Here is a 20,998-nt window from a genome sequence, read left to right on the forward strand (position 1 = left end):
CATGGCCAGGACCCCTGAAGCCCTTGCTACCACTTCACGGAATTACTAGAAATCTTACTATCTAGAAGAAACTGCAGAACCAACCTGGGGTGCCAATGCCTCCTTATAATCAAGAAGCGGAGAGGTCAAAATGTATTTCCCTGGTGATAAGAAGTTCTAGAATGATTTTCAGTATAGGTGCAGTAAGGGTTAAGTTCTCATCTCTCTAGCAACTAGCCAATTTGTTCAACATTTCTAAATAAAGGTATCTGAGTAACAAACCATCCAAAGTAAGTCACACTGGAGACTGATACAAATCAGATTTTTTTGAGTCTCAATACTGCTGACACTTTTATTTATATCATAATTAGCATTCAATCAGTTTTCAGAAAAAAAAAGATTTAGTTTTTTTTTTCTTTCCTTTTAGAAAATCTGAATGATTAACCTACTCCAGGAAACACTATCTATAACTGCTACACAAGACCACTGTCTTTCTCTTATACTCTCAAGCTTTCAAGCATCCTATTTGCAGACAATATGTGCCTAACAAGGATTTGGTGAATGAATGAATGGATTAATGAAAACCTAGAAAATAAGGCCTACCCAAAATCCTCCCCCTCAGCAACTCAATTATGTAACCAATTCTGCTTCAAGTGCTACTTGGTGTGTGCATGGAACCACATGCAGTCCTGTGTTGGCTTTTATAAAATGACTGGGGCAGTAAAGTCAGCTAGAGAGAGAGACGAGTAAGGTGGGTCAGGAGTGTTTATGTTAACTAGAAGACGTGGGGGAACCTCAGTAGGTGTTAAACAAGGCTCACACTTATTTGTATCTATCTATCTATCTATCTATCTATCTATCCATTCATTCATTATTTTACTTTTTATTTATTTATTTTTTAATATAATTTATTGTCAAGTTGGCTAACATACGGTGTATATAGTGTGCTCTTGGTTTTGGGGGTAGATTCCCATGATTCATCACTTACGTACAACACCCAGTGCTCATCCCAACAAGTGCCCTCCTCAATGCCTTGCATTTTTATAGATCAATGACTTTCAGCTGTGGGAAGGATGAATTTGAGGGGTATAAGCTAAAGTCAGGGACAGATCACTTAGAAGGCTATCTCAGTAATACAGTAAGATGATGAGCTTCTGTACTAAGTAAGTAGTTACAGGAAAATAGGGGAGTAGAAATATTCTAGAATGTAGAATATTCTGGAATGCAGAATATTCCAGAATGTAGAAATATTCTTTTTTTTTTTAATTTTTATTTATTTTTGAGAGAGACAGAGCACAAGTAGGGGAGGGGCAGAGAGAGAGGGAGACACAGAATCCGAAGCAGGCTCCAGGCTCTGAGCTGTCAGCACAGAGCCCTATGCGGGGCTCGAACTCATGAACCGTGAGATCATGACCTGAGCTGAAGTCTGACGTTTAACTGACTGAGCCACCCACGCACCCCTAGAAATATTCTTTGTAAGGCAAAATCCACAGGTCTCAGAGATGAGCATGTAGAGGGAAGCATGTAGGTAGAGTTGACGCTAACGCTTAGGGACGGTACCCTGGGCACATGGTAGCATCACCAGCTAAGAGAATATATAGGATCCTATGCAAAGCTTTAGGCAGGAGTCCCCAGTCACAGGGGCACAGCACAACTCTGAAAGGTCTATTGTAGGTAACTCCTCATTTTAGTAGTTGTCGGAGTTTGTGAATGACTTACTCTGTTTTCAGCCATCAGTACTGGAGATTATCTCTAAAACAGAGACATCCTCACTCATTTGCATTCCAATGCAGTCTTAAATAGGAAAGTAGCAGCTGAATTTAAAGCCAGTAGGTCAGACACTGTGGGTAACCCCTAACCTATCTGTGCCATAATCTGTAATGCTATTTATAAGTTACCCATGACAAAGACACTCGCATTCTTTTATGCTTTTTATAGATCACTGTAGCAAAGCAATTTAAAAACCAAAACTCTGAAAACACAACAGAAAAGCTCCTTCACCTGGGGCTAACAGCTTTGTCTCTCTGAACAGTGGGGATCTAATGTGTTATGCATGTGAACATCAACTATCCTTTCTCTCAAAGTGGATACCAGATGAGAAACTACTGCCCAGAGGGACTTGTAAATGAGCCCTCTCCATTTGCCTGACTAATGGGCTCTTGCCTTCCAGTCATCCTGTCATCAAAGAACTGCTATCTCATTTACCAGGGTCTCTCACTTCTTCTGGTCCATTGTAACCTCCCTGCCAGAGCAGCTACAGAGAGACCCCAGGCGGGGATCCCCAGTGGTTCTGGGGAGGGGGAATGATGAGACTTTCTGAGAAAGAAAAGTACAGAATCTGTCTGAATTGGAGGATTTATATGGGTGTGATCTAAGGCTGGAAATGTAGGCCACAGTGCCTTCAATATCAGGATGAGGGCTTTTTAATTTATCCTGCAGGTAAGAGGACCTTTGGGTCAAATGGCAGAGTTAGGCTGGATCACTGGTGTGAACTCAGCCCAGAGGACCAAAGGTAAATTCCTCCGTGCTTGATACACGTAGAGAACATCCTTTGTTTTCTGACCATAGAGGTATTAGTTTATGGAGCCCTCTTTTAAACTAAGATCTAGTTGTTCCTCAGTTTTGAGTCTCCTACTTCCTAACTGTTCAAACACTGGTGGGTCTACTGGCAGCTGTGGTTTCTTTGCAATCTCAGTTCAAGTTTTTCTTATCTGTTTTGAGGAAATTGCTTCTTCTCGCCTTGAACTTACAGTTTTGCCCTGATGTGCAATTGTCTTGGCATGTGACGACTTACCACAGAGCCACTCCTGGGAACTGTAAAACTCCCTTCTTCATCTGGGGACCCATCTGACAGGGCGGTACTGTTGAGAGAAGCATCATCTGGCTAGACGGAGAAACGAAAGTACCATTCTTATTCAGGCAGACGCTTCTAATGTGTTTGTGTACTGCACTATGTGTATGTATTTAGATGTGTGTGACAACATACAAAGTCATGACTGCCTGGGCAGCCCTTCAGGGAACATTACCGTGAGTGCCTAAAAGCCAGGCCCTCTGGCAGACACTGGACAGACGCTGGCCCCTGTAGCAGACACTGCCGTTGCCCGCCACAAACTCCCTTTGCTTTAACAATGTCTTGGTGTGGTTCCAGGGAGTTAAACCAAAGAACTTCATTTCCAGGATTCTTTGCGGCTAAGAGTGATCACGTGACAAGTGTGGTCCACGAGATGCAAGTGTAATTTTACCAAGAGGGCTTCCGGAATGGCTGAGGCTTTCCTGACCAAAAAAGAATCTGGTCAGCTCCTGTACACTCATGACAGCACCGCAGATGACAGCCTACAGTTGCCGGGTATCTTGCTCGAATAAGCATGATGGCCACGGCAAAGGATGGCAGGGGCAGAAGATCAAACCCACCTGGGTTTGTGCAAAGGTATCAGGTGAATGCCCTGTCAGACTTGGACCTCCAAATCTCCATGTGAAGCAAAATAACTCCAATGCTTCCATTACACATGGCCGAACACAAACCTGTCTAATCTTACTTTTTAAACACACCCTATGATTATCTTCAGCAGTGACGAGAATTCAGCAGCAACAGCACCACGTTATGTTTATAAAGCTGGAAATAGATTTTTGCTTTAGCAGACAATGGCTTCACTAAAATTTAAGACATAAATATTCTTTTCTTTACTGAAGGAACCTTACTGCAAAGTACGCTGCTTTTGATACTTATGAATACATACAGTATTCTGTCTTTTAAAAAACTGTTGCTCACCTTGCTTGACCACATTTTCTAAATTTCTTTTTTTTTGTAATTTTTTAACGCTTATTTATTATTGAGAGACAGAGAGAGAGAGCTTGAGAATGGGAGGGGCTGAGAAACGGGGAGACACAGAATCCGAAGCAGGCTCCAGGCTCTGAGCTGTCAGCACAGGACCCAATGCAGGGCTCGAACTCACAAACCGAGGGATCATGACCTGAGCCGAAGTCGGATGTTTAACCGACTGAGCCACCCAGGTGCCCCTCTAAATTTCTTTTTTTTTTTTTTTTAATTTTTTTAATGTTTACTTATTTTTGAGAGAGAGAGAGAGACAGAGGACGAGTGGAGGAGGAGCAGAGACAGAGAGGGAGACATAGAATCCGAAGCAGGCTCCAGGCTCCAAGCTGTCAGCACACAGCCCGATGTGGGGCTCGAACCCATGAACCACGAGATCATGACCTGAGCTTGAAGTTGGATGCTCAACCGACTGAGCCACCCAGGTGCCCCGCCCCTCTAAATTTCTTATAGAGGACAGGCATTACTTTACAAGGTGAGCAAAGGACTTTTTTTTTTTTTTTAAGGGACAAATAAAACACAAGAACTAGTATAAGAAATTTAAGTCAAGATGGTGAACTGACAATTATCTATCCTTCCTATCCTCAATCACTGAAATGGCAGAAAACGTATAATTTTTTTAAAGGAAGACATTTTTTTTAAAGGACGACATTTTTAATAGCACTGGGAACCAGTACAGAATTCTACAGCAGACCAACTCATAGAAATTTGTAGATGAAAAGAAAATAGAATTAGTTTGGTAAAATAAAAATCTTTACCCCTGAGCAGCATGAAAGGAAATTTCCAGACAGGGAGAAGAAAAACAAACAACACAGAACTGTACAAAGACCAGGAAAGAGTCCCAGGTACATAGTTAAAAATGTTTGCAAAATAGGAGCCAAGCAGACCAGCTCCTAAAATATGTAGACAGCCCCTAAATATAACCGAGGAAGCCCTCCCAAAATATAGTCCAAATAAAATGAACTAACTACCTTGGGCGGTGGGTTCCTATTGTGAGTGTAAGGGTCTGAGAGAGAAGGAAATCAGGAGGCCACAACAAAAGTCATGGAGGGGAGACTGAAATGAAGTCAGCTTTGCCTGTAAGTAATGACTTAGGTCCTTCATCCTTCATCCTTGGCATCCTTCGCATCTGGGGACAACGTTTACCAACCTACCTGCCTCCTCTATGCACCTTAAAGCTAAGGACACTCCACTCGCTCACAAGAACACACAATCAAAATTTTGGCCTTCAGAAAAATTGATCCACTCAAGTGCAAAGGAAACATACAGCAATTTCCTAATTGATTAAAAATTAATAAAGTCCTGTGCTATGATTCTGCAGAGGATTTTGAGAGCCCACAGGGCTTGTAGTTCCACCTGAGAGTGTGCTCGTACCTTCTGCCTTGTGGAACACTTTCCACCCTATGCCTCCTTGGATGGAGTCTCGGTTGGATCACCTCACCCTCTTGCTGTGACAGGATTCTCAAGGACAGTGGTATGAGGGAGGGACTAGGGAGCTGGATGGGAAAGAACAACCTGGATCCATAGTCTTGGTACAAAGCTCTCTCTGCAGTGGACGCAAAACCTAAAACCTAAAACGCTTGCTGCCACCTAATGGGAGATATGCACTTCCCTGATCAGATGGTTCTCACACTCGGACACTTCACTGTTTGTGTCACTTATTATTACACATTCTAAAAGCTGGCATTTCTCCACTTAAGAGGTTTATATTTGAAAAATAACTGGAAAAAAAAAACCTAAATATTTATATCTTAGTTGATAGTGAAAATACTGAAAAAAATTTTTTTACATGGTAGTCTGTTGTTTTTCTGTATGAGCTTACCCCCAAGGACCAAGCTTTAGCTGACGACATCTTCCACTTGGGAGACACACACAAAAAATTAGTTTTTGCTGTTGCTTCTCCCTATAGACGCTTTTTTTAAAAGACAGAATTTAGTTAGGGGCGCCTGGGTGACTCAGTTGGTTAAGCGGCCAACTTTGGCTCAGGTCATGATCCTGCAGTTTACGAGTTCAAGCCCCACGTCGGATTCTGTGTTGACAGTTCAGAGCCTTGAGACTGCTTCAAATTCTGTGTGTCCCTCTCTCTGCTCCTCCCCTGCTCATGCTCTGTCTCTCTCTCTCTCTCTCTCTCCCTCAAATTAAAAAAAAAAAGAATTTAGTTATTTTTGATTTACCTATTATTTCTTTCTGAGTCTATGAGCTATGGGTGATGGCCTGTGGGTAGGTTGTCTGCCAAAAATCTAAATTATGTTGCATCTTTACCCAAGAGAAATGATGAGAATACACATCCTTTATATGATATGAATGTTCATTGTGGTAACATGCATAATTGCTCAAAACTGGAAACAATCCAAATGTCTATCAACAGGTGAACAGATATACCAATAGTATATTTGTGCAATGGATTATTGGTAGTAATAAAAGGACCAACTTCCAACATATGCATCAAATGGATGAATCTAAAAATTATTTTGAGTGAAAACAAGACAGATACAAGAGTACATTGTATTTATAATTCTACTTATATGGAAGTTAAAACCAACCTAAGGGTTAGAAATCAGCGCAGGGCTTGCCTGGAGGAGGGGCAGGAGGAGCAGGAGGATAAGGGAAAGGGCCCCAAAGAGATTTCTGGGGTGATGGAAATTTTCTCTGTTTTGACTAACTTGTGGTTATGTGGGTAAAAACATATGTTACAACCAATTGAATTATACACCTAAAACACATGTATGTATTGTTTGTGACTCTACTTCAGTAAAAAAACAAAAATATTTTGATTCCTTAAAAAAATGTAATTCTTTGCAGTACCTGGGTGGCTCAGTTGGTTAAGCGTCTGACTTCAGCTCAGGTCATGATCTCACGGCTTGCGGGTTCAAGCCCTGCATCAGGCTCTGTGCTGACAGCTCAGAGCCTAGAGCCTGCTTCAGATTCTGTGTCTCCCTCACTCTCTGCCCTTCCCCCACTCACTCGCTCTTGCATGAGCATGCTTTCTCTCTCTCTCAAAAATAAACAAACATTAAAAAATATATTAAAAAAAACAAATGTAATTCTTCTCTTCAGAGTGATTTAAGGGGCTATGGCTACCCTGAACCAAGAGCCCACTGCTACAATAATGGGAAAAAAGAAGAATATGTTTACTGAAATTCAGAAAAAGAGTGAGATAAGCTACAATAATACCATCATGACCAAGAAAAAACTATTAATCTGCAACATAAAGATGAAGAAATCCAAGCAAACAGGCTAACAGGAGAGGAAATTTCGGAGGTACTAAAATTCAAGCAAAGAGACAACCATCTAACGTGTGTTCTAGAAGGCTGGAAACACGGAAAATGGGGAGAAAATAATGTAAAACATAACAGAAGACAGTGTGCAGAAACTGGAGGGGAAAAAAAAGTCCTTGGATAGAAGGAACTTGCGGAGCAATGGCCAAAATGAATGCAGTAAAGGGCAGATCCTCATGACGGTTCAGAACTCCAGCAGCAAATTCAAAATCAATTAAAAATGCCAAAGTTGAAAAAATTTGCACGGTGAACAAACAAACGAAACCACTTATACATAAAGGAATGAGATTCAGGTAACCAAAATAAGAAAAGAAAAGAAAAACAATAATATAAGAGTGCAACATTGAATGAGCAATAAGAGGAATTCTGCCATAAAGGTTTTCCCTGACAGCTAAGGTCTTCTGTTAATAAGGGTCACTCATTTTACACATATTCCTATCAGGAACATCAACATGGTATTCAGAGTCTGCTGGATTAAATCCATACGCTACAGTGGCATCATAAAAGGAAAAAGTTAAAAGTTCATGCTAACGCTGGCATTGCGTTGTACACAGTGGTACCAACCTTGGCCTACCCACCATTGGTTCCTTGTTTTGTGACTAAAACAAACTCCCACTTGTTTAAATCAAAGTTCTTTAGATTTTCTTTTCCATGAAGCAAACACAGATGTAACTGACATTTTTTAAACAGATGGTATGATGATTGTATTTTGCAGTAAATTATGAATCAATACCAAGTGTAGCCATTTGATTTCAATCACTTAAGACATTGGAAATATACTAGATGAACTGCTTTGCTTTTCGACTAGACTAACACCCCAAATGACTAATTCATTTATGTGGACTGCACATTTTATCTATATAAGGAGTGGTTTGTAGAGTAGGTTTGTTGATGGAAGACTGAGTTGTAAGACTTTTGTCAATGCCCAAATTCAGTGGCATTTGCAGTTCAGAGTCAAGGGTCCACCACATATAATACATAAAAAGACTATTTCTTTACTTAATGTAGCTTGTTGCAAAATAAACACTTTGAATATTAATGAAATCATAATATATTATATGAACTCTGTTTTAAAGGTTTATTTAGGTATAACCTACAATTAACTGCCAATATTTAAAGAGTAAAAGCATGCATTTTGATGTCGTTTTGAGAAATATTTAGACCAGTGAAACCATCACCATAATCAATACAGTGAACAAAAGGAGCACACCAAAAACTTTCTTATACCCCTGTCAAACCTTCCTTCCCTCCTTTCCTCACCCATCCCCAGGTCTCCAGGCAATCACAATCTCCTTTCCCTCACTATAGGTTAGTTTGCATTTTCCATGATTTACAGAAGTTGAATCTTTTTGGTCTGGCTTTTTTCACATGGCATAATTATTCTAGATCCATCCATGCTGTACATATTAATAGTTCATTGCTTTTTATTGCTGAGTAATATTCCATTGTATGGATATACGAGAATTTGTTCATCCACCTGTAGGTAAAAATGGTCGTTCCCTGTTTGGATCTATTACGTGAGAAACATTTGTAAGTAAGTCTTCGTGGTAATATATATTATGTATGAGTAAAATGGCTGGGTTTGAAGTAGGTATATGCGTTAACAGTTGAAGGTTGCCAGGGGTGCCTGGAGGCTCAGTCAGTTAAGCTTCTGACTTCAGCTCAGGTCATGATCTCCCAGTTCATGGGTTTGAGCCCCGCGTGGGGCTCTGTACTGACAGCTCAGAGCCTGGAGCCTACTTCGGATTCTGTGCCTCCCTCTCTCTCTCTGCCCCTCCCCCGCTCGTGCTCGCGCGGGTGTGTGCGCGCGCGCGGTCTCTCTCTCTCTCAAAAATGAATAAACATCAAAATAAGTTTTTTTTAATATTTAAAAAAAAAAAGAAGTTGCCAAATTATTTTCCAAAGTGGATGGACCATCTTACACTACCACCAGCAGGGCAGCAGTGTCAACTGCTCTGCACCCTTAGCAGCAGATGAGAGGGTCAGTCTTGCATTAGGCAGGTTATGTAGAGACACCTCCCTGTGGCTGTATTTGCATTTCCATAATCACCAGTGATACTGAGCACCTTTCCTGAGGTTAATTTGCCATCCCCATATTTTCTTTGGTGAAGCATCTGTTCAAATCTTTTTCCCATGTTAAAAGGTGAGAAAAGACCAAACAAACCTTTACCAATGGAAAGCTCAGGGTATGTTCTTGAAAGAGAAAGTTGATTTGTTTTCAAAAGTAAAGGATTTGTGTAGTTAAGTTAAGGGAATCAAAGGTCAAATACCAGCAGGGAGCAGACTGGGGATAATTTTTAATATCAAAAGAAATCTTGTGTTATTTCTGTAAATAACCGGGGTTATATTCTGGGATTAAATGGGAAAGTTAAGTCAGATGATCCAAACTCTCTTTCCTAAAACCTAATAGAGTGAACAAAACATAACTAAAAAATAGGAAAAAAGATTCCCAGCAACATTCATATGAGGGGTGATTGGACAGAGATGTTCCAGAAATAACACAAATTCCTTTCTACAGTCCAACTCCCTCTCCATCAAAACTGCACTAATGAAGAAAGCAAATGGAGAACATTTTGAAAAAGACAACTACCATCATGTCCAAATTAGGAGAGAGGACAACCAAAGGTGTGAGTAACCACAGGTGGGCTCAATACATGCACATTCAAACAAAGACTCCCCTGCACCATCTCAGCAGGGAGGAGGGAACCTATTGGGATTCCCCATTCTGCCTTTTGCTAATCTGGGAGGAAGCCAGGACAGGGAACATGAGCATGGAAAAACAAGAAAGAAAACACTACACAACCTCCACCAAAGGAGAGAAAAGACTGCTTGAAGGAGTGTACATAGAAACATGTGAGAAAAGGCTCTGGGCTGAACCGTGAATAAAGTAAACTTTCCTGGTTGTAAATGGATATAAGCTTGACCCTTCTTGTGAGGCTTGCCTGACTTTTCCCTCCTCTGGGTCAGCTGGGAGAAGAAGTGGGGATGGGTAAAAGTAGGGAGAGGGAGAAGGGAAAAAGGCACTGGATACCTGGGGTTACATGTATGGTCAGAAGAAAGGTGCCTGGTATTCACCCTGCACTGGGAAAACAATAGAAAACCTGAGGACACCTGCTTCTCCTCCAACAGATGGACCTATGACTCGATGGAACTAGCACTTATGAGAATTTCTTTAAATAAAAGAAAAAACAAAGAAACTAAATCTGCCCCAGAAACGGCCTACCGTCATTGGTTTTCTGGGTATTTATCTGTTTTTATAGAGCATGCAATTATTTGTGAGCTTAACTATTAAACTTGGGTTTGTTTACTGCTGAATGTTTTCCTATAAATTGATTAAAGGTAGATAGGTATGTTGACAGCTGTGGCTGTCCAGTCATCTTAATTACGGTGCACTGTTTTGAAGTTTTGCCTGATTGTCTTGGGGAAAAAAAAATGGCCTCTTCATTCATCCCTACTCCCAACTTTCCTGCTATAACTTACCAAGGAATCACTTGTTTTCATAACTCCTGGCAGCTCTTTTTCCTCCTGGGGACCATCCAACTGAGCAGTATGATTGTCACAGGTATCACCTGGCTAATGAGAGAAATGAAAGCCATTTTTATTCAGGCATATCTGTCCCAACATGACTGTTTATTCAATTATTCATTACACAAACTCTATAAATGGACAGCCATGTGGTGATATACAGAGTTAATGACTGACCTGTGCAATGTCAAGGGCATTTGCCAATTCATCCACAATTATACTGATCCTCATAAATACTGTGTACTATAGCAGAAGTTGGTCTCAAGAGCAGACACTGTTAATTACCTGCCAAAATCCACTTTTATTTCCTTCTTAACTTACGAATATCATGATCTATTCCAAGATGCTACATCTAAACTAAAAAGACTAAAGTGTGATCATGTGATGGTTATGACCAATGAGATACAAGTAAAATCCTACTTGGTAGAGCATCCAGGAAGGCTAGTATTTTCTTGTTTAAGTGGATAGAATCTGCTGGCTGATGCTTCTTCCAGAACATGGACATGATGCCTGTGATGCCCAGGCATTAAATATAAGCCTATAAGCATTAAATATAAGCCCACATGCTACGTGGAGCAGAGTGGAAAGATGAAAAAGTCGGTAGATCCAGGCTAGGGATACCAGCCACACCAGCCTCAGACTTCTTATTTTATAAGGACAATACATCTCTAATTGTCTAAGTCATGCAGCTTCCTGATAAAACTATGCTACTTTAAAATCAGACTTTATGACTTTTGGTAATGACTTATAAATCAGCAAAAGTAGTCAGTTTTTTTTTCAATTAAGAAACTGGAAATACAGTAGATTGATGGTCTCACAAACACACGTGACTGAACCAAACATTTCATTCCCATTCACTGAATATTGTAAAAGCTCTGATTTTCATTATGCAGCAAGTATATTTGGAGACTATTCCAATTGTGATCGATGGCATTATAGGCTTTGTGCATATGCTCTAAGATTTTTAGCAGCACTTGTGATATAATGGCATTCCCCCAAATAAGATGCAATTATTCTATTCTATGATTGAAGCAACATTGTGCCAAATTAAACACACTGGATAATAGTGAAATCATAAACTTCTACATGAAACTTCAGAAACTGTTATTTTTCATCTTGCTTTTCCATATTTTCTAATTTTCCCCCAAAGTGTACACATTATATTCATAAGAAAAACAGACATCTGTTTTGAAGTGAAAACAATGCTAATGAGGCAATACAAGAAGCCAGGTCAGGACAGAGGACTGAGGGCACACCACTCCCAATCACTCAGAATTAGAGAACGGGATTGTAAGACCAGCTCCAAATGGCACTGGAAACCAACAAGGTGTACTAATAACAGGTGAGAAATTGTTAGAAATTCCTGGGGAATAAAACATAAATAACGTATTTCATAATTGCACAGATTTTAGCCTAAGAATAGCATAAAACAACACTGCTGGCAAGGAAAAGATAAATCTACAAAAAGCAAACAGACAACCAAGTAACCTCAGTGTGAAAATTAGAAAGGGTAGGATGGGGCCCTAGCGGAACAGCTGCAATAATTTATCGTAAAATGTTTTGTCAATGGAGAGGCCAGACAGACCTCCCAAAAGCTCCCTTTACACTGAACAGCAGGCAGCAGCTAAAAGCACTCTGGGTGCAGTGAACCACCTGCCATGGGTAGTAGTCCGGGATCAGAACTAAAAAACAGACCTCAGTATCAGGTTACTCTGGGCCACCATGAAAGACATGGAAGGGAGAATAATGGGAAACATCAGTTTTGTCTTGGATAGCAAGAAATGAAATCATTTACCACTTCTCCCTTTGGTGTATGCTTGCATATGTGTGTGTGTGTGTGTGTGTGTGTGTTTGCGCACGCGTGCACACATGAGCATGCATACTCACCCATATATACAGTGAAACTAACTTCCATTCACACAACATTCACATACCTTACTCACTTACACAGTACCCGAAATCACCCTTCTTATTCAATAAAGAGTCCTTTGGGAAAATATCTATATCATGGCAGAGAAATCATACAGCAATGACATATCCTAAGTAATTAATTAGTCAATCTAGTCCATTAATAAATATAAATCAATCACTAAGAACCATCAGGCACCGGAGAAAATCAATGTTAGGAAAAAGTCACTCATGGAGGAAAAAAAAAAAAAAAAAAAACATTCTAAAAAGGTACAGTGATAAACATTCTGTGAAAAAGAATTGAGAAAAGGGAAGAGGCTTAAAATGAATTAATTTCAGAAATATTTGAGAAAATAGTACAACCATAAGTCAGGAGTAACTATAAAAATAAAGGGAAGTGAGTGAAAAAGAAGGAGTTCTTGTCAATTAGCAGTATGACTACTGAATGAAAAAATCAATAGAGGCTAAATTATAACCACTCATGGCTAAAAGGAGAATCAGGGATTTACAAAATGACATAGACAAAATCTACTAGCATACAGAACAGAAAAAAAAGACAAGGAAATATAACAGACAATTTAAGAAATATAGAAGTTTAATACAGAGGCAATAAAAGGAAGAATAGAGAAAATGGAAATGATGAAATAATTAAAGAAATTCTGGGAAGAGAATGGTCATAACTGAAAGAAAAGTAATGTTTTTCAGAAACAAAAAGCTGAGTGCTGATCATGATTAAAAAAAAAAAAAAAAAAAAGATTTCATACCCTTATGGCAGTTCAGGTCTCTAACACTAAAGATAAATTTAAGGGGCACCTGGGTGGCTCAATCAGTTGACAGGCCATGATCTCAGGATTCATGAGTCTGAGCCCCGCAAAGTGTTCTCTGCTGTCCGCACAGATCCTCTGTCCCCCTTCTTCTCTGCCCCCGCTTGCGTGCATACATGTACATGCTCTCTCTCAAAAATAAAAACAAAACATCAAAAAAAGATAAATGCAAAAGGCTTCCAGAAATGCAAAAATGAAAGGATACAAAATAAGATGTAGAGAGAAATCAAATTTCTCAACGTTAGCACTATATGAAAAAGCAAACATTAATATTTAAAAATTTCTGAAAAATTAATTTAGGGCCTAGCACTTTGATACTCACCAATTTAGGATTTAAGTTTTTATTTTTTTAATTCTTTTTTTAATGTTTGTTTGTTTATTTATTTATTTTATAGTGAATATAACTTATTGTCAAATTGGTTTCCATATAACACCCAGTGCCCATTCCAACAGGTGCCCTCCTCAATGTAGGATTTAAGTTTTTAGGTATGAAAATTTAGTATCCGGAGAGATTTCTTGCCAGATTCGCTCAAAGGATAAAAGGTACAATCTGCTAAGAAGCTGTAACATTTTGTAATATGTATGATTATGCAAATTAATATTTTTACTGTTCTCTGTAGTCATTCTGCTATGTTAGCCCTCACCATCCTCCTGGGAGAAAGAATGGTACTCCCTTTCCCATTCTATAAACTGCTCAGTAGTTCAGAGCAGGGCCTGGAATAAAACTTTAATGTCCTCTTCCGTCTTACTGCTAGATTTCTTAGATTGTTCGGCACCACAGTTGCCCCTTGATTCACCTTTAAAAGGTGATAAGACCTTCCAGGAATTGAAATAAAAAAAAATAGTGAAAAAAGGGAAAAGAAACAAAATAAGCCTAGACAATCACGGGAGTCCATGGTTAGGATGGTGTGTTAAGTGTGGCAAGTAAGACTTCAAATAAGCCTCTCTTACGTGCTGCCTTACATCTGGTAAAAGCAGAAGGGCCATAAATGGTCTAACTACAAGCCTCCGTCCCACTCTGCTCCCTTATATAAGGTCCCCTAGCAGAACAATGCTCCTTATCCAGGAGGCCAGACACAATTCCTGCTTATCCTTCAGTAGTGGCTTTCAGTTCCCCGTCAGCCTGTGGAATTATTCAAACAAGCCAATCACATCCTCCCATGGGAACCAAGGGGAGCCGTGCTCTCTTGATACTACACGGCCTGCTTGCTACAACCCTTGGTTATTCACTCTGTTCCCAAGTGCACCCCACATGTAGCTCTGTGTGGTGTCTGGTGTCCTCCTAACCCAAGCTGTGAGAACATGTGATAATAAATTGCTGTTGACCTTCTCTGTCCATTGTCAGGTGTCAAGCCACTCCTATAACCCTAGGGTGGGAATCCCTCCCTTACCTACAGGGTAAAGAGGAGGCGATTAAAAGAGAAGACAGAGTCAGCCAGGGTGAAACCTCACAGAAATCCATCATTTGAAAACACTAGTGTCTATTCTACATGCCCCTCCTCTGGTGGTCTGAGGAGTCAGGGGCAGACAGAGAGGAATCACAACTCAGATCAAGTGTCCTGGTTGGAAGTAAGGTATGTAAGACTCCCTGTAATTCAGGAACAATCTAAAACCTGAGGACACTTGCTGCCAGCTCAACAGAAAAAGTAAAGACTTCTGACTAAATGGAGTTAACACTTCTATGAGAAATATAATGAAATTGGAGGGAAAAACAATTAGAGACAAAATCTACTGGATTGCTCCCAGCTCCAGCTAACCACATTCCTCCTCCAGAACTTGACCTACCCTCAGGCAACAGAGGAGCAGCCAGAACATCGGGCCACATCCAAACCCTTAAGCAGCATTTGCAAGCAACAAAGGGCTAGCCTGTATTAGGACAATTTTTCGAGATCCAGACAGAATGTCCTACATAAAGTATGTATAAAATGAAAATAAACTGTACAGAAACTAAAGATCATCATCAGCATCATTATTCATCAGATCAAAAATGGTACAAGGGTCATTCTTAAAACAGCAAAAGAATCCTTCTTCCTCTACTAGGAAGGAAAAAAAAAAGTAGAGCTAAAGAGAAGGAAACATGAGTCATACCAGAGGAGTCTCTCACCATAAATTTCTGCTGCCATGAGTCCAAGTGGAGGCAGATGTCAATAACTCCATGTCTTTCTACGTCTCCTACTCTGGGCACCTCACTTCAGTAAGAGGACCTAGGCCTTAGGCCAAATGGTACAGATGATGGCATAGCATTCATCACACACACACACACACACACACACACACACACACACACACACACGCAGGCCTTCCACTGAGATCACTTCATTGGCAATGATGAGCTCAGGTTAGCCCTTTTTGAAACTTTGTACTAAGATAGACAAGGTGGGCTCCAATGAAAGGTGTTTACCTCCTGTGCTAGACAGTGCACTTTCCCCACCTCCTGTTACACATTGAAGATGCTACGGTGCTGTCCCCCAACAAAATATCTACCTGTAGAAAATAACTGAAACGTCAAGTATTTCATATGTAGAGAACTAAATTAATATTGACAGATACATGGAGAGTAGCAGAAGGTCTTCTACTACATGTTCAGCAAAAAGAACCAAAGTTTAGCTGACATTTTGACTTCTGGCTGGGGCTGGAACTGCAGCTGTGGTTTTGTTACTCGAGGTGCAGACAGGCCACGGAATTATTTGTGGATTTAACTATTTAATTATTCATTCCTGAATTTAAGAGTCTTTGTTTCCTTCTTTGTGACAAGGCAAGTAGGCATTTTGCTCAAGTTCTCCCGACTGCCTTGAAATAATTACTTTTTCTAACCTCCTTACTTTCAAGTCCCCTTGCTTTATCTTACCAGTTGACCATTTCTGCAGGGAATTGCTGATATCACTTCTTCATCCAGGATCAGTTCCAAAAGAGGAGCTGGGATACAACAAAAATCATCTGGCTATTGAGAAAAATGAAAGTGCATTTTTATTCAGGTATCTTCTCCCCAGTGTCATTGTGCATTCAGTCATGAGCTCTGCATGACCTGTGTCCATTCACACAGACGTGTGGGGACATCCATAGATTTGCCTGCTGTGCACTGATCACCGCATGTAGCCATCCATCAGCCAACACTGAGAGCCCACTACATTCGGGGCACAATGACAGACACTCTGGTCTCTGTGGAGTATATTGTCAGCTGTTTACTCCAAATCCAGTCACCTGCCTTCCTTAACAGGATCCTGATTTTTTTTTTCTTTTCTAGGGACTTTTGTGTCCAACTAAAAAAGGTCAATTTCTTAGGCTCTTTTGAAGCTAAGGATGATCATAAAACATTTCTGGGCAATGAAAGGTAATTGGAATTCTACAGAGTAAGATTTCCAGGACACTAAGGTCGGGGAGACAGAGTAAGATGGTACAAGTTCCAGGACCATGGATATAGTGCTAGAAGTAGCCCGGCCAACTTGTAAGCAAAAGGATGAAGGTTGCATATGAATGACAAAATAGAAAGACAGGAGGAAGATGGATCCATGCTACTGCAAAGGAACACCTACCTTACCTTCTTCTTAAAGAGAGAAAAATACACCCGTATTTGTACAACTCATGATTTCTTGGGTTTTCTGTTACATGTAGTAAAATGTATATACAGGTGATATAATCAAGTTTTTAAAAACAGTGTGCATGACTATATTTACACAATTATGTCAGTCCCACCTCTGACTAGTTGTTTATCAATTATGAAATTGGAAATAAATTAGGTTGACTATTTTACTCAATTAAATATGTTACTGAAAGGAACGTTTGATTCACATCTTCTAAATATTGGAGACAAATGTATTTGGGTCCCAGAATTCTGCTCATGATGAACAGTACTGCAGATCCTATCACATCCAGAGGCTGATTTAGTATTTGTGATTCAGTGCATAATAGCTCTACTAACACAGGGGTTAAATATTTTATTCCTTTACTGTTAGAATTCCACTGAAAACTTTATTTATTGGATATTTAATTAAATCATAAAATTTTATTTGGGCCCATAGAAATAGTCATTTTTTACCTTGCTTGTTCATATTTCCTAAGTTTCCAGTAAAGATTATGTACTATTTTTATAATAAGGAAAAACACATTTTTTGGAAGGAATATTACTGAAGAATCAGCACAGATTCTTCAAGGGTCAAGATAGCAAAATGAACATACTGCTTTCTCCTCCCCCTACAAATCATTCATAGTGTCAAAAGAGATACCTTTTTCAAAGAGGAGATCTAGAAACCACTAAACATTTCCATTAGCAGAACAGAAATTGTTGGATGTTCCTGGAAGATAAAAAGCAAGCAAAAATGGCTTGATAAGGGTAGAGGGAAACCTTGGCCTGAAAAAAGTTACAAGAGAAAAACATATAGAAGATAAACGCTCATCTAGAAAAAAAAACACATAATCAACATTGAGAATAAAGAGAGCAGTAAGGCATCCCCAATTCAGAGGCCAATGGCCAAAGTGATCAAAGAATGTTTTTCTGAAAAAAGCAGCCAGGAGAGCTTCCCTCCCTCTAACACTGAACAGCGGGCAGCAGCTAAATGTGATTCCAGGATAAAACCCAACAAGTGTCCTCTTGTTGACAACATGACCACTTGCCTTGGGGGGGGGAGGGGTGTCCTGGTATAGTGCTCCTGGACAGAAAGTTAAATTGCCCTTCATTGGGGCCTTCTGAAAGAACACAGGAGTATAAAAAGGCAAGTTAAGCTTGCCTGAAAAGCAAAAAAAAAAAAAAAAAGAAAAAAGTAATTCTTTAAGATTATCATTACTTTTGCATTGATACTATATTTGTGTGTCTTTAAAGTGAAGTGTGACAGCTGACTGACACATTTCACCACTCACACAGGTCCAGACTGCTATCCACTAGGAGAGTTTTAGGGAGAAAATAAGTCTACGTAACTGCATAGGAAATATACAGTCATTACCTATACTCATCAATCAATCAATCATTCAATCAACCTAGCCCTGCATTAATAGGAATTAACACCCAAATATCCAAAATCAACTGAACAATAGTGATGTAATGATGCCAAACGTAAGCAGATGACCCTGAAGAAAATAGTAATTCAAGGAAAAGAAGACCACCTTGGAATTTAAAGTTTAGGGCTATTGCAGCCAAGAAACAAGAACAGATCACTAAAATAAAGAGGAAGTCAGGGGAAAGGAGATGCCTCAGCAAATTAACAATATGGCTGTTAATTTTTTTTTAATTAATGAAAGGCAGAAGTATTGACACCACCATGAATATACGATGGTATTATGGTATTACAGTAAGTTACGGATATAAAAAAATGAAGTGGAAAGGACAGCCACAGATACACACAAACCAAGCCCGGAATAACAAGAGAACATTTAAAAGATACTGAGGTTCAATCCAAACAATGCAACAATCATCCAACGGGAGTTCCAGAAGGAGATAAGTGACAGAAGGAAGGGAATAAATACTGGTTTTAAATATTAGAAGGCAATATGCAGAACCTGAAGAATGAGTGAGCTCTCATATTGAAAGAGCTCTTTTAGCGGTGACTAGGATGAATGTTTTCAAAAGGTAAAACTGGTGAAATTGCAAGGTTCCAACAATAAACATAAAGTTCAAAAAACTTCCACATTTGTATATAAAGGAACTCATTCCTCATTGGTGGAGATACTGTGCTTCCCATAGACCAACAGTACACGAGAGAAGATAATGAACGAGTAGCTCCAAAATTCTGGAGGCAAATTATTCTGAGCATGGGATTCAGTGTGCAAAATACATTAAGAAAAGAGGAGTGTAATCTACATATCTATCTTTTAAATTACTGAATTTATATCTTCACTAGGTAAGTACACGGGGTCAGATTCACATGCCTAAGATTAATGCAAAATTACCTTATGAAACTTATGATGTTAAATCTTCATTAAGAAAATGAGATGGAAACTTTAGGTGATTTTCTATTAATGTACGTAAATGATGACAAAGAAAGAAACAGCGTAGGAGAGGATATGTGGTGGGGGGGGGGGGGAGACAGAGAGAGTCATATAGAGACAGGGGAAGTGAAGGAGGGGGAGACATTGAGAGAGACAGACCAGGGCTGACAGATACTTTGGGCAAGAGAAGGAGGGAGGGATGAATTGGTATTTATGCTGTCAAATTCAGATAGGAAATTTTAAAAGTTTAGGTACTTTTCTAAGAAACTTCCAAGTCTACTTACAGAAGCAGATGCTGATTTTTTTTTTTTAGGAAGAAAGTCTGTGAAGATGTTTATTAGGCCTGATAGACCTGTAAACTTACCATATTTTTTTAAAACCCTAGATTTATGTATTTTTTATGAAGAACAATCTGAATTTTGTAATGCCAGGCTTTCACTGACTTCCAGGTGCTGCGCTTCTATGGACAGCACAAAGACCTCTACTCCCTAGAATATATGGATTTCTTTTCAACCACTCTCCCTGTTGCACACCGATTCTCTATTCACTTCAGAACTGGGGCTTCAGCAGCAAGACTGGAAGGGAGAAGAGGAAGGTGGGCAGGGGGAAGAGCCCCGGGGGAGCATTCCCTTTATTTACCACAAATATGGTCCTTTCTCTGCCTTTGCTGGAGTTAAACACCGGTTTCCTGCACCTGCATGTTATGGAGAAGTAACAGATCTTTCGTTTCTTTTTGTACTTAAAGCCCCAATGTGTAAGTGCCCACTTTATACTTCCCTTTAGGGTCTGTGGGAAGACCACTGTTTCTATGCATCTAGGAGTCCAAAGTTTTTGGAAACCTAAAGACACACTGAATGCATTTTCTTCACTACCTGCAGGATTCGGAGAAGCTATAGATAGTTAACTGTTTTGCAATTTGCTAGGGAAGAGCAAAAATCTTAGCCTGAAGTAGTTGGAAATAGAAATAAGAAAGGAAGCATGTAGGTCAAGTTGTTAGGATTCTCTGAAGACGATCTGGGACATATATGTGAAATGACTCAGGGAATTTAAACCAGCAGGGTAAACCTTTTCTTTCATAGGCACCTTGGCCAGGACTCACATGGCTGAAGCCCTTGCTTCAAGTTGTGGGTGTTACCTTGATTCAACTACAGCTACAGAAAATCTCACTTCCAAAAAGGTACGGGTTTCAGCTAGATTGAAAGTTCGATCAGCACAGAACTCAAAATGCACTGCCTCAGGTATATAATTATGTACAACAGAAGATTCTAGAACTGTACTGCTCAGTACATTAGCTGCAAGCCATATGTGATGATTTAGATTTAAATTAATTAAGATTAAACAAAATTAAAATTTCAGTTCCTTACACTAGCTACACATGGGACACACTCTAGCTACCCATATTGGACAGCACAGAATTAGATCATTTATTTCCATCACTAGAAAGTTCTTAAGGACACTGCTATTCTAGGGCATTATTAACACAAATGCAAAGGTTAACCTGGAAATGTGAGCTACCCTGGCAACTACCCAGTGTGATGAATATATATAAGAGAAGACTGGACTTACAGATAACCTAAAGTAACTCAAAGTGGAGGGTGCCTTCAACCAAGCCACCTACCCAAATATCCTTGAAGTTTTAATTTATGTCATTATTAATATTACAATTAAACAGATAAGAAATGTAAATCAGAGTGATTAACTAACTTGCCCCAGGCAACTCTCTGCAACTGCAGAAG

The 20,998-nt window shown here is 39.6% G+C and overlaps 1 protein-coding gene across 8 annotated transcripts in view; it reads right to left on the bottom strand.

Moving 5' to 3' along the window:
• Nucleotides 1–20,998, bottom strand: part of ARHGAP28 (Rho GTPase activating protein 28) — a 203,099-nt gene that overhangs the window by 69,106 nt on the left and 112,995 nt on the right. For 5 of the 8 annotated variants that reach the window (XR_006195447.1, XM_042911211.1, XM_042911216.1 and 2 more), the window contains 3 exons: nt 16,192–16,284; nt 10,567–10,659; nt 2,774–2,863 (listed from right to left, as the gene is read on the bottom strand). The exons of 1 other annotated variant lie outside the window; for it this stretch is intronic. Coding sequence is in view for 6 of the 7 variants with exons in the window: in XM_042911211.1 (XP_042767145.1) it covers nt 2,774–2,863; nt 10,567–10,659; nt 16,192–16,284 (276 nt within the window). In the remaining variant the exon portion in view is untranslated. The remainder of the gene's footprint in view (nt 1–2,773; nt 2,864–10,566; nt 10,660–16,191; nt 16,285–20,998) is intronic. 2 more of the 8 variants (XM_042911214.1, XM_042911212.1) reach the window with 2 other exon arrangements.

Source organism: Panthera leo, chromosome D3 (assembly GCF_018350215.1).
Source record: "Panthera leo isolate Ple1 chromosome D3, P.leo_Ple1_pat1.1, whole genome shotgun sequence".
In the NCBI taxonomy this organism is placed as follows: domain Eukaryota; kingdom Metazoa; phylum Chordata; class Mammalia; order Carnivora; family Felidae; genus Panthera; species Panthera leo.